Source organism: Aspergillus foveolatus (genome assembly GCF_047715535.1).
Source record: "Aspergillus foveolatus strain CBS 279.81 unplaced genomic scaffold BDW70scaffold_28, whole genome shotgun sequence".
In the NCBI taxonomy this organism is placed as follows: domain Eukaryota; kingdom Fungi; phylum Ascomycota; class Eurotiomycetes; order Eurotiales; family Aspergillaceae; genus Aspergillus; species Aspergillus foveolatus.
The window spans coordinates 280,137-292,488 of record NW_027396092.1 but is presented as its reverse complement, the minus strand read 5'-3'; the positions used below and the strand labels follow the sequence as shown (position 1 = coordinate 292,488).

At 51.4% G+C, this 12,352-nt stretch overlaps 5 protein-coding genes across 5 annotated transcripts; 2 read left to right on the top strand and 3 right to left on the bottom strand.

Annotated features, from left to right (window-relative positions):
- Positions 1 to 1,172: 1,172 nt before the first annotated feature.
- On the top strand, positions 1,173 to 2,024 carry BDW70DRAFT_137505 (uncharacterized protein). Its single transcript, XM_073737052.1, has 3 exons — positions 1,173 to 1,344; positions 1,438 to 1,549; positions 1,616 to 2,024. The coding sequence occupies exons 1-3, from the start codon at positions 1,285 to 1,287 to the stop codon at positions 1,804 to 1,806; spliced, it is 363 nt and encodes a 120-aa protein (XP_073595470.1). The 5' UTR covers positions 1,173 to 1,284; the 3' UTR covers positions 1,807 to 2,024.
- A 442-nt stretch (positions 2,025 to 2,466) lies between these two features.
- On the bottom strand, positions 2,467 to 3,956 carry BDW70DRAFT_150775 (FAD/FMN-containing dehydrogenase; the record flags this gene model as incomplete). The annotated part of the gene is made up of 3 exons (XM_073739206.1): positions 2,467 to 2,688; positions 2,758 to 2,870; positions 2,909 to 3,956. 3 exons carry the CDS (start codon positions 3,954 to 3,956, stop codon positions 2,467 to 2,469), a joined length of 1,383 nt encoding a protein of 460 aa, XP_073595469.1.
- Positions 3,957 to 6,490: 2,534 nt separating this feature from the next.
- Positions 6,491 to 8,045, bottom strand: BDW70DRAFT_150774 (cytochrome P450; the record flags this gene model as incomplete). The annotated part of the gene is made up of 3 exons (XM_073739205.1): positions 6,491 to 6,550; positions 6,607 to 7,296; positions 7,380 to 8,045. The coding sequence occupies 3 exons, from the start codon at positions 8,043 to 8,045 to the stop codon at positions 6,491 to 6,493; spliced, it is 1,416 nt and encodes a 471-aa protein (XP_073595468.1).
- Positions 8,046 to 9,160: 1,115 nt separating this feature from the next.
- Positions 9,161 to 10,490, top strand: BDW70DRAFT_160582 (uncharacterized protein; the record flags this gene model as incomplete). Its single annotated transcript, XM_073740867.1, has 5 exons — positions 9,161 to 9,200; positions 9,257 to 9,402; positions 9,463 to 9,592; positions 9,686 to 10,184; positions 10,256 to 10,490. The coding sequence occupies 5 exons, from the start codon at positions 9,161 to 9,163 to the stop codon at positions 10,488 to 10,490; spliced, it is 1,050 nt and encodes a 349-aa protein (XP_073595467.1).
- Positions 10,491 to 10,529: 39 nt separating this feature from the next.
- BDW70DRAFT_137504 (tRNA(Thr) (cytosine(32)-N(3))-methyltransferase) lies at positions 10,530 to 12,215 on the bottom strand. The gene has a single exon (XM_073737051.1). It carries the CDS (start codon positions 12,118 to 12,120, stop codon positions 11,020 to 11,022), a length of 1,101 nt encoding a protein of 366 aa, XP_073595466.1. The 5' UTR covers positions 12,121 to 12,215; the 3' UTR covers positions 10,530 to 11,019.
- Between the last annotated feature and the right edge of the window lie 137 nt (positions 12,216 to 12,352).

Below are 12,352 nucleotides of genomic sequence, written 5' to 3'. Positions count from 1 at the left end.
GATAGCCGTTCAGAATTACGCTCCCTGAAATGTACATCTGCGCTCTCTCTCTCTCTCCTTTCCTTCTTACGAGGCCACGATCGGCTCTCCTGACAACCTTTCAAAGCATGATTATCCTCTCAGAAACTCACTCCGATATTGATAGTTGCTAGTGGGTTATTGACGCCACTTACCCCCTCCTACCTCCAACCGCGCGACCTACCACTGCAGAAGAACCAAGCGGTCGAGGTACATTTTAACTTCTACAAAAGCAAGCAGCAGCGGACCCTGAACTACAGCACTCGAGTAGTGAAGCGGATGCTCCAGTATGGACTACGGAACTTGTTCTTCTGGCCTCCCACGAGATGGGGCAGACAGTACTGCAAAAGGACTGAACCTAAACGCCGAGCACCACCAGGACTTCTAGGTATCCCTGTCGCGCGGGGGAAATCATTATATGCCATGAAAAATGAGCAGCAGCTGACGAGGACATCAAGACTAAAAGACTAAGCGAGGCGTTCAGCCACGAATTCTTAGTTGCTCTCTCTTGATACAAGCAAAATCGGTCTAGCGGTCACCAACACTAGAAAGGAAAGGACTCCACCCAGAAATCCGCTTTTGGTGCGAGCCTTGACGGGCATGGGAATGCAAAGCATACAGCCAGAGTCTGACCGTGAGCACCTTCTCCACTTATACACGGCGCGTACCATTAGGGGCTGGTCTGGGAAGTATCGCTTGGCTCAGGATGCAGATCAAGCAAACAGCGGCGACGAAACAGCAGTTGACGATGAAAATTACGATGAACAATGAGGCTGAGAATTTATTCAAGATAGTTTTTTCTTCTGTTGCTGATTAATGGTTTTAGTCATGGGTAAGTGCTGCCATGGTAGACATGGCTTTATATTTACTTGTAGATCGATACCTATGTATGTACGGAGTATATCAATCTCTTTTCTCTCGGCTACCTCACTAAAAGCCAAAAGAACGAACCATGGACCCATCCTGGCTGTCATGTCATCCTCTCTTAAGGTCCACAGACCAATGATCTCGTCACTATTGAGAGGGAAGCCATGTTCATTGCACTATCATATGGTATGAGGAGTAACGAAAGGAAACTAGCCCCATGGGGTAAGTAAAGTGGACCGCCGAGGTTGTCGTTGCTGAGGCCGAGGTGGAGGTTGGCACCACCCTATTCTTAACCTTGGACTTTGAATTTGCACTCTTCAGGTCCATCTACATCTGCATCTACCTTATCAACAAATTACTTATCACCATCTCGCTTTGTAACTCCATAGAATCATCAATATGCCTACCGCCCTCAAAGCCACCAGCGTCGGCTGGCTGCTGATTTCCGTCGGACACGTGGTATGCCCACCCCCAGCCATCCTAAATATCCTTCGTCCTTACCGTATCCCACGCGTACAAATCCTATAAGAGCTTTCTCTAATGCAGCGACAGCTGGGCGCCAAAGAATGGCAATCCTCCCCGCAATTCCGCGCCTTGCCGGTTAACGCCGACACCTGTGCCCGGGTCGGCTGGTACCAGGGGAGTGCCTTTTTCCTGGTGAACGGTAATTACTCTCTCTTTATCTCTCAATTACCCCTTGTAACAAACTCGCCGGCTAAACAATTTTCAGCATTGCTCAACTACAACTGGTCCCAAGCTCCAGAGCAGCTCAAAAACCCAATCAACAAGATCGCTGCTGTCATCATGGCCGCTTCCATGCTGGGGAGCTCAGTGGGGTACTTCAAGGGTGGCGTCAGTAAGAATGGAGTCGTTGTCGCCATTATGGGGCTCCTGCAGGCTTATGCTGCTTTGAGGGAGTGAGTGGGTATCCATTCAAGGACCCTGTCATGTCATGAGCGCAGTAGTACCACGCTAGGAAAGGGAGTCTGTATTATGCTAGTTGCTCAGCAACCTATTCGTAGGGTGCAGACCTATCAATACTAATGGTAAATGCCTGAATTATGCTAAAATCAGACTGAGAAGGAGGTCTCTCTAAGATATAATGTAGAGGGCATCTATACCTTCATTTTCATTCGCCATCGCTATGCCGCGTCCTCCGTCAGTCTCATCTTCTATCTCGCCGGTAACGGTAACTTCTGTATGAACAGTCAAAAGCGGCGTGCCGTTCTTGTACTCAGGGGCAAACATCCAAACGCGCTGGGTGTGATATACTGACAGAAGGTCCAACTGCGATATTAGCAGAGTACCTCGGTAATGCTGCCGCTGTAATCGAGCACAATGATATTGGATATCTATGTTTTCAGGCACAGCTATCGGTGTCATTCTCATATAAGAGCTCGGCTCAAGCACTGTACCCGGCCGGATGCATTGAGAGCAAGAATTGCGAGAAAAAAAAATATTTATATTCAGTGCTCTCGCACCCAGTGATAGCCTGGGGGTCTAATCAATAACGTAGTCCAAATCTTTGCATCAAGTAGAGACTGCAACAGCAGCTTAACACCAATTGGAGTCATGAGAGAATCAGTTAAACACCGCCTCGCACTGCTTAATCCCCAACGAGCTGACTAGAAATTCATTGACAAACTGGCAATCGGGATCCATCTTCTCCTGGATCTCAAGCCAGTCATCCATTTTCGGAAAGATCGTCTGGGTATACGTCTCGTTATGAAAAATCATTTTGTTCCAGTGCGGACGGACATCATACTTCTCCCCAAACAGCGGGATAAACTCGCTCGCCAGTTCCTAGTGATACCACTGCATAGTGAAGTTGTTGTACGAGGGAATCCAGGAGTACTCGAGGGCTGCGAAGACGCCGCCTGCGTTGGGCTGCAGCCCGTACGTGTTTAGCGGAGAGAGCCAGGTATTGTCGCCCTTGATGAAGCGTGTGATCACCGTGACATCGTCGCTGCGGTATCCGGTGCGGACTCGCCGTGGACGTCGACATCCTGGTACAGACGCATACGTTCAGCCTGGGACTTTGCGTGGGTGAGATAGCCGATTCCCGCGTCGGCGAGGTGTTCGATGGGCACAAAGTGCTCGAACTGCTCCATGAAGCCGCGGTAGCAGACTCCCGGGGGAGGCGTTGCGATCGCGTTCATCTTATAGTCGTAGCAGTGGTAGTCGCGGTCACAGCGGCCGCAGTCGTTGGCGCAGTAATCGGAGCAGTTTTTGACGGCGCCGTAGCTGGTGTTTTCCCAGTAGACGAGGGTGATTATGGGCTTGAGCACGAGGTCCTGTCTGTCGGAATCCCAGTCGAGATTGGGCCCAATGATGTTGACCTGCTGGTATTTGACGCCAATCTCGGCGATCTGGGCGTACAGCTCGGTGATATTCTCGGAGCCCTGGATGACTTTTGAGGTACGTTTCATGTATGAGGGGGGGTCAGCCTGCAGGGTGACTTCGGTGATAATGCCCAGGGTGCCGATCGAGACGCGAAAGTCTTTTAGGAGGTCGGGGTTCTGATGCTCATTGAAGAGATGGATATTGCCGCGGGCATCGAGGACACGGAAGCCTATTATCTGTGTGGCTAGGTTCTGGTTCTGCTTGCCCGTGCCGTGGGTGCCTGTAGTGGCAGCGCCGATGTAGTTCTGCATTTTTTCGCTGCCGAGGTTCTGCACCTGCAGGCCGTGTTCGTGCAGGGCTGGGATGAGATCTATCAGGTCCCAGCCTGCGCCGAAGGTGACCGTGTTGTTGTTGCTGTTCACTTGCAGGTGCTTGAGGTTAGTCAAGCTGAGGATGTACGAGTCTCGCTCGGTCTCCCCGACATTGACGCAGGTCGTAAGATTGCCGAACCCATGGCCGTTGCCAACGGGCCTAAGCATGGTCTTCTTGGCGTGCTGGGCCTTGACGAAGCGAACGAGATCTGCCTCATCCTCGGGGACAAAGAGGCCATCGGCTTCGCAAGTGATGTCGACCTTCCAATTATACCAGCGGTGGGCCAGAGTTCCGCAAGGGCTCAGGGCCAGCAGAAACAGCGTAGCAGCGCCCAAGGAAGACCGAAAGCCAAGCATATCTGACAACTTGGTCTTCGTGGGCATGTCAGTTGATTGTTGATAAGCCACAGAACAGGACAAAGAGACATACTGATACTACGGGAACTAGATTCTCTGTTGAAACGGAAGCTCAGGGAACAGAGAGGGCGGATGGCCTGTTAATTCATTCAGGTAGGGTATTCTCAGCTGCTTTTATATCTCAATCCCTTAAGAGTCCATATTCAGACCCGCTATCGGCTAGGTCCAGTGACTCGACGCTTCCCGAGCCAACCGCAGATGAATAACATGCCGGAACAGGCATACAGATGAACAGTCACGACTTCTCCTATTTGTGAAAACCCATCTGATCGTCAGGAAACCGGCTCATCTCCTCCCTATGGTTATGACAAAATGCCCTGTGAACCGGTCTGTAAATTAGTTTCCGGGTCCACTGTTCTTCCTGAGTGGGCAGGAGCCTTGGCAGATCTAGAATAAGGAATGACTCTATTCAGACCCAGTATCAGGCGTCTATGACTCTTAAGCCCGGTGGTTGTCCGTGCAATGTGCCCGCGCTATCCGCGCGCAGACGATATAAGTACTGGTGCTGACCGAATCGCGACCCAATCCACGAGTGTGCCAGTGTCAGCATCTTGAAATTGAAAGAGAAACAATCACCTAACTCGATAACAAGAAATAATCTACATCCCCACCACGAGGGGGATTCCTGAATGCTGAGCTCTCCCGTGAGAGGTCTAACCAGGTGACCGCTATGTCTCCAGCTAGGTATATCCTACGGAATAGACCAAAATCCACTCTAATCAAGTTGAGCCGGAACTTTCAGGTCTCCACAGAGACCGTCCACTGCAGGAGACGGTTGCTATATTGATACCGATCACATTAAAGATCGACGAACTATCCCCAACAGTTATATAGTCTGGGATAGTAAACAAAGATAAAGGCATCCCTAAGGCTTGTTCAAGAACTTCGCTCGAGATAGAAGACATATTCCTAAATAATTTCTCCCTCGTGGCCTTCAATATCCTACCAATGGACGTTGAATCAGCAGCTTACCGCCACTAATGTGACCCTTTGGTCTCATGTAGATTGCTGGACAATAGCGTTCCAGAGGCTGGTGGAGACTGAAAAGATATCCAAGATAGACTATTGATTGACCGCTAAACCGGGAAGAGACCGGAGAGGAATGTCCAACAGTCAAACAACATACTTCTAGCTGTCCATATCCGGCCCCGGCCCCTGCTCCTGCACTTCAGTCGGGATGAGTACAAGCACAACCACATCCACCCCTTTTCGAGATCCTCCCGGTTTGACCCGCACCAAGCTGTCTTTGCCCTGCCAAGGAACTGATTGACAGCTTGATATACAGCTTGGCCATAGCAATGAAAGGAAGAAAGGAAGGTACCCGACGGAGAGATGATTGTACTGCAGCTCGGGGTACCTGTCTTGGTAGACCGTTCTTAACCGACAGGCTAGCTGTTTCAGATCCACATTCTCACTCATATGTCTAAATCAAGTGGACGCAATGCATATTTTCCACAACATGCTCTATAATTATCGTTACGATCTGCAGTAGCGGCTGAGGAGTAGATTGAGCAGACGTACGGTTACCTCAGAGGAAAGTTTCAGTTGGTAATCTTATCAGATTGGATTAGTCAGATTCACACCGACATAACGTTAACTGAGTTATAGTTAGCTAACGTTACAGCATCATCCGTCTTGGCTCATAAGGATATGCATGGCTAATCTCCGGAGTCAGAGGTGAGTGTAGGGCCTCTGCAGAATTCAGCCCGAGGGAACCTAGGAGACCATTGTCTGGGATGATTTGTATACACTCCTACTTGTATAATTGTATGAATGTTACTGCAATAATCTCTGAACGCCAATGAGGGCAGTTTCCTGGGTGGTGTCAAATACAGAATTCTGATGTCCCCTTCCTTTCGTGCAATGGCCGTTCCTTATGGATCAAACGCCATTTGGCGCATATATAGCAGTATCAGACATTGGCTCTCGAGCAGGCTGAACAGTTTGTACAGGGTACAATAACGGCAGATCTCGACCTGAATATATATGACGATGGGAGCTCAGCGGGGACGCATCCAAATTCACACCCGCGTCTTGGGTCGAGAGCTAGTCCCTAACTACTTTTTAACTATTTTTAACTATTTTGCAATGATTGTATTTTCATAAATCTGAACCAAATTGAGAAAGAAAAATTCTTTGATAGTGAGGGAAAAAGTCAATCTTTAAACTGTATGTACGTTAATGCACGGGGCTACGACTCGGACAGTCTCGCCGCACCTTATACAGTGGTTTCTTGCCCGCACACAAAGCCTATATCTATTTGCGTCTACGTCAATATTCGACTTTCGAAGTCTTCCAGACGGTGCATGTTATATGCGGTGGCAGATCCTGTTTGGTGAACAAATGTTTATATAGAATATACAAGTCTAACAGTCCTAAAACCCTAGAGGCAGAATCCGTCAAAATATGACAATCGGATTTTGCGTGACCCTCTGCCGCGTCTTTCTCCTGCTCTGAAAATTGAAACTCCCTCATCACGCATGAACCCTCTTCCAGATTTTCAGCGGCATTGGTCCTGGACTGAGGTTCGTCGTCTCAGGAATGGGCGGATCACAGTCCGGCGTCGGCAACGCAAGCCATATCTGTGCACCAACGAAGCCAAAACAACAGTCTGCTCGAGATAGCTAATGTTGCGTCCAATGCACCCTCTTGCTCCTGTGCTGAAGGGGATAAGGTACGATTGCAACGACTTGCCCTCCTCGCCAAGCCACCGCTCTGGCAGGTAAGTGTTGTTGTCTTTGTAGACCGACTCGTCGTGGTGGACCACGTACGCAGATATACTCACCGACGTATCCCCCGCCACATGTTCGCCGAGGATGGTCGTCCCCTCCGGCAGCGTCCGTCTCGGGAGCCCAAAGATCACAGGGGGCAGCATCCGGAGACTCTCGTCCAGACAGGCGCGAAGGTACGAAAGGTGCTTAACCTTCGAGTACGGTGCCACGATTTCGTCTCCATCAAGGACCTCGTCAATCTCCTCGCGGAGTCTCGCCATGCACCGCGTGTTCTTGAGCAGAAAAAACAAGACATTCCTCAGGGCGATCGCGATGGTGTCTGATCCCGCGTTCATCATGATACTGATCTCGGCCACGATCTCGCCCATTTCCAGATTGTGCGCTGCGCCTTTCTTATCTTCCATCATGGCCGTGAAGAAGTCGTCGAGCTTTTCGCCAGACAGATACCGCTTCAGCCGCCGTGTTGCCCGGCTATACACGATTCCGTTCCAGTCGGCGTCAAGCTTCCAGAGATTGCGGTAGTAGGGTGAGAGCACCTTGCTCAATCGCTTCAGGACGGGGAACCAGTCATACGCCCAGTTAAGTCGGTATGTGACTGTTCCCGAGGCTTCGCGGCATTCCTAAACGACACATTCTTCACCTGCCCATCCATTGATTCTGAGGAGATTTTATCGGAGCCCTGCTCGAGGAAGCCTAGATCCTCACTCAACCCGATATTGGCAATGGCCGCAACTGTAAAATGGTTCGTCCAGGACCGAAAGTCAAGCGTTAAGTCTCTCTCTTCTGGGACCTGAACACTGGGACGGAGAGCCTCCGTGCATCTGTCATCAAACACTCTGATCAGTCGAGCCGTCATATCGGACACTTTGTACTCCCAGCCCTCGAGGTACTTGATCGTGTATGCGGACGCCAGCACTTTTTTCTTCCGCGCATGATCCTGCTTATCGACTACGTCTGCAAGATGAGCATGCGAGCCCGACGTTTCTGAATAGAATCTATCCTTAACGCATGTTGTCCCGTGGCCGTGGATGTCTTTGATCGCGGCCGGTGCGCCGTGGGAGAGGGCGTTTGGGCCAACGCGTATGACTGGGTGGTGCTGGCGCAGGGCGTGCAAGGTGCGAGAGTGGAAGCCTTTTTGAGCAGCAAGGAGGAATGGGATGTCGGATATGCCGGAGAGGGGGTGGAAATTGGGGTACCGGCGAAGATTCTTAGGGTCCCAAATGTAGGTTATGATCGGGGCAACGAGGTAGGAGTAGAAGAGGAAGACGAGGGGAAGAGCAAAAATGGGCTCGAACATTGTGGTTGCCTCTCTAAGCTGCTCCTTAGATGGACTGATGGGTTCAAACTCCTGGTTGAGGCGCTCAGAGGTTGATATAGCTCCTTCCTTACAACTATTCGTCACTTAGGGCTTGATTTTAGATGGATTACTCGATCGGCGATATGGAGTCCAGATCAGGCTAGCGTCGCCGGCCAGGCTAGTTCCTAACAAGCAATTCTCGGCGGCTTTAGTCATTTGGAGCATCTTCTACCCCGCATTAGGGCTTTCTCCAACGTCTATCCATGATGCTCCCAGTCATGGCTCTCCCGCTGACTAGTTACGTACTTTCTTATATATGCATTCAGACCTGATCTAGATTCTAGGCTGCCATAATATCTGCTGAATGTTTGGGTGGCCTGCTGGGGTTGTATCGCCGATCCTTCGGAATCCTTAACCCGCCCCCTGCCACCTTCTAGCCACTCGTCTCTCTTCAAAACTTAGACTCCTAGCCCTTGTCGGGTGAACAAGCAGGATATGATATGATGTCGCCGAGGTAGATGCCGTGGTGAGTAATACTCGGAGGTAATTACCGCATGTGAACGGCTTGCTGAGTGGTTCGTATCAATTGAAGTGAGGATTGTCGCAGTATGCGTTATTATCCATGTTTGTCTTCGTCATTACTAACGCATCATACTAGGACAGCTTGTGAAATGTATATCCGGTCTACTCTACCAGAGACAGGGCTTGTTCGTATGCTAACTCTCCAGGTGTTGGATATCCAACCTGCACGCGCTGCGAGAATTCCCGTCGGGTGTGTCGACGACTCGAGACGAGGTGGAGATTTCGTCACACTGCGCCTGCAGGTCTGTCATTCTCGGCTTGTTCTTCTCTTTCCTCGTGATCCTTTCGTGACTCCTGACGGGGTATGCAGTGTAACCTGTTGGTAGAAGGACGAAACTCTGCACTGCCGATTCAGACGCCGGGTCTGCAGAATTGAACAGCCCGCCTGGCATCTCCCATCGAGCACCGATTTCCTCCTATTTTCACTCCAGTAGCGCATCTAATTCTCCAGCAGAAGCGCCTGCGAACGCAAACATCTCTGTCCCCCCGAGCCGTAACCATCTATCTTGGCCCCGTCTCAATCTCCGAGAGGCATGTCTTCTTCGCTACTTCGTCGAAGACCTCTCACGATGGGTACGCTCCATCTAACCAATATCCCACTCCTGAGACCCCATGTAGCTCATAATCAGGCCAGTTTGACCTCGCCGACCCCCGCAACTACTTCGCAACCTGCATTCCTCAACGAGACCGTTCAAACCCAGCTCTACTGGACGCTCTCCTCGCCGTCTCAGCGCGGCATTTCAGCACCCTTTCTACTGCCCAGAAGTCACGTGCCGTGCGTCTTTACGGTCTCGCAGATACCCATATCCGGGGGTCTGACCTGAATATCACCTAGGAAACAGTGATCCATTACCACAGTCGATGTATAGCTGAGCTGAGGGTTCTCGCGTCTGAGCCGCAGGCCGTGATGGACGAGGACCTTCTGGCAGCCGTGGTTGTCCTGAGGTTCTTCGAGGAACTGGATAGTATGCCTCCTCTCCCAGCTTATCCTTCTCCCGGCCCTCCCCCAACTCCAACTCGCTCGAGATCGAGTTACTAATAGGTCCACGTCTGCATAGACCCCTTCACTTCCCCGACAACTGAGACTGCCCTGCAAGATCTCCACGTTTTCCTCCGCGCACAAGCCAGCTCCGCCCTCTCGTGTCCGGGTCCCGGGGTCCTGCAAGCAGCATTCTGGGTCGGATTCAGGCAGGAATTCAGCCTTGCCTTTTCGCAGCAGCGGACCACAATCCTGCCGCTTGAGGTGTCTAGAAAGTACCTTACGATCACTGAGGCGGAAGACAACGTCTGGACGAATCAGATTATAGTTCTGGGAGCGATGGTGCTGGAATTCTGCTACGGGAGCCATGCCTGCGGTGCTGGTGGTGACTATGGAGAGCTGATCCAACTGAGGGACGAATGGGTGGCGAAGCGTCCTATGTCTTTCGCGCCGGTTTATGTCGAATCGCCTACCCCGGGTTCAGAGATAGGGAGTATCTTCCCTGAAATCTGGTATGCGGACGACACTCACATAACCGCTGCGCAGACGCTTTGTCTCCTCGACATCCTCTTCATAGCGTTCGCCCTACTGCTCCCCGACTCGGGCCGTTGCGGCGACAAGAGCTCGACGCCGTTGATGAAAAGATTAGGAAGCTCGTGCTGGAGATTTGCGGGATGGCGCTGTCGAATCGGCAGTGCAAACCGGCCGGCGGGACAGCTTGCATTGCGATTAATCTATGCGCGGATCGGTTTACGGACAAGAATGAGCAGAGGGCGCTTATGGGACTGGTGGTTGGGACGATGAGGAAGAGTAATTATTGGACAATGGTGGAAGGGGAGAGAAGATTGAGAGCGGCATGGGGTTGGGACGACGTGGATTCTTGAGCCTTTGCATGATCGATATTGAAGGGTGTTCAATTCTCTGAGCATCTAACTGGGTCTTTGGTGAAATCACTAACTTTCTAGACAGACGTAGCTAACAGGAGAAATGCTCTATATATAAACGCTAAGTCTACCAAATGAGCAACAATCATCCAAGTCATTATTCTCATTCATAGGGATGGAGATGGATCATTCCAAGGTTGCGAGAGCAATAAGGCACGGCATGATATCAGTTGATCGGCACTCATGCGCAGCCAAGATGGGGTCATCCTACACCTGTGGCAGAGGCAGAAGTTCGGTGTTAGAAACCGGTAGCAATAGACCCCCGCAGTTGCACAGGTGATGTTCGGGGCCCGCTACCAAGCGAATATATTCCTGTAGCGACGGGCCTCATGGGTCCTGACTCGAGCATCTCCTGCCGGCCAAGTAGGCGGACCGTGATGAGCCCCAGAAGTGATAGATGTAGGGTCCGATGAGCGAACCGACATCTGCGTGAGTTGTTACAACGTAGTGTCTGAGGGAGTTGCCGCAGCTAGTGGCGCTTTATAAAGTGACCCTGGATCCAGCAGCGGTACATTTTGAGTTTCCGCTGGCGATTGACGACCAACCGGCGGTCATATGCCAGATTCTTGACGTCAAACACGCCCTCTCTCGCAGCAGCAGGCACGGAAGTCTGGGCCTCGCCTCCAGCATCAGAAGACACGTTCAACTCCGGGAGACCCTTCTCCGGAGTCCATCCACTCCACGTCTGCTCCAACTCATCCTTGTCGAAAAAGTAGACACGAGTGCCATCGCCGCGTACATAAAAGTTCTCGGCCAGATAGCGGTTCTTTTTGAATCGGACCTGTGCTAGATCTCCCCTCCCATAGTCACGGAACAAGACTTGGCCGCCGGGCTTCAGCACCCGGTATACATTCCGGATAGCCCTCTCCCACTGCTCAGGCGCAAGAGCCGAGAATATGAAAATAAGAATAACAACATCAACAGACCCCTCTGTGAGACCAGGCGGCAGCCCATTATTTTCCTCGGTGGGCTCGGCACTGACATCCCATACATCAGCCGTTATGTGCTTTGGGTCATAGTGCTCACTATCGCGCATGACCTGGACTGCCGTCTTCGAGAAGTCACACGCGTGAACCATGAGCTCCTCATTCTCATTGTTTCGGATCAATGGAAACGCAGTATTTCCCGCACCAGCGCCTACCTCCAACACAACCTGCTTGCCGGCCCCTTTCCTCGCAACTTCCTCGAGAACCGGGAACTCCTGCTGCAGCCATTTACGGTCCTTAAAGAAGTTCGCCGTATTGTTCTTGTAGAACAGATTCCACCATTTCACCGGGTCGGCGTTGAAACGTTTCTTGTCGAAATCTGAGGCTTGCGCTTCGCGCTGTTTCGCATATTGAGCCTCTGCAAACGCCAGGAACTCAGCATCGGGCTCAACATGGTCCCATGCGTTGAACTCGTATACATCATCGCCTTCCTCGAGGAAGCGGGAGCCGAATTGGAACGGATCTGATCGTTTGAGGTTGTTGGAAGGGTCGTGGGAGCGATGCCGGGCGATTTGTGGAGGCTTTGCGGCTTGCGCGGCCGCCACAACATCTGAGGGCACAGGCGAGGTAGGGGTAGAAGACATGATGGTAGTCCGTAACGAGTGAAGGACTGAAAAGAGTGAAAGCGGAGTGGGTGAATATAGACGTAGAACGGCGGGGCTGGTATAGAAAATCTGGCGGGGAGACGAAAATTGTTGGCAGCCCCAGGCCACAAACTACACCGCCCGGCAGATCACGAAGGATGCGGAGTCATCAGCCACAACCAATCAGTGAGCGCCATAACTGCTCTGCCTAAGGCCAGGACAGCTTGTTCAC

What these genes read in the sequence shown, in the direction of transcription:
- BDW70DRAFT_137505 (XM_073737052.1), top strand. Translation starts at nt 1,285, where the DNA reads ATGCCTACCGCCCTCAAAGCCACCAGCGTCGGCTGGCTGCTGATTTCC. An exon ending in TGATTTCCGTCGGACACGTG is followed by an intron (nt 1,345 to 1,437) that starts GTATGCCCACCC and finishes ATGCAGCGACAG; the next exon opens with CTGGGCGCCAAAGAATGGCA. An exon ending in TGCCTTTTTCCTGGTGAACG is followed by an intron (nt 1,550 to 1,615) that starts GTAATTACTCTC and finishes AACAATTTTCAG; the next exon opens with CATTGCTCAACTACAACTGG.
- BDW70DRAFT_137504 (XM_073737051.1), bottom strand. Translation starts at nt 12,120, where the DNA reads ATGTCTTCTACCCCTACCTCGCCTGTGCCCTCAGATGTTGTGGCGGCC.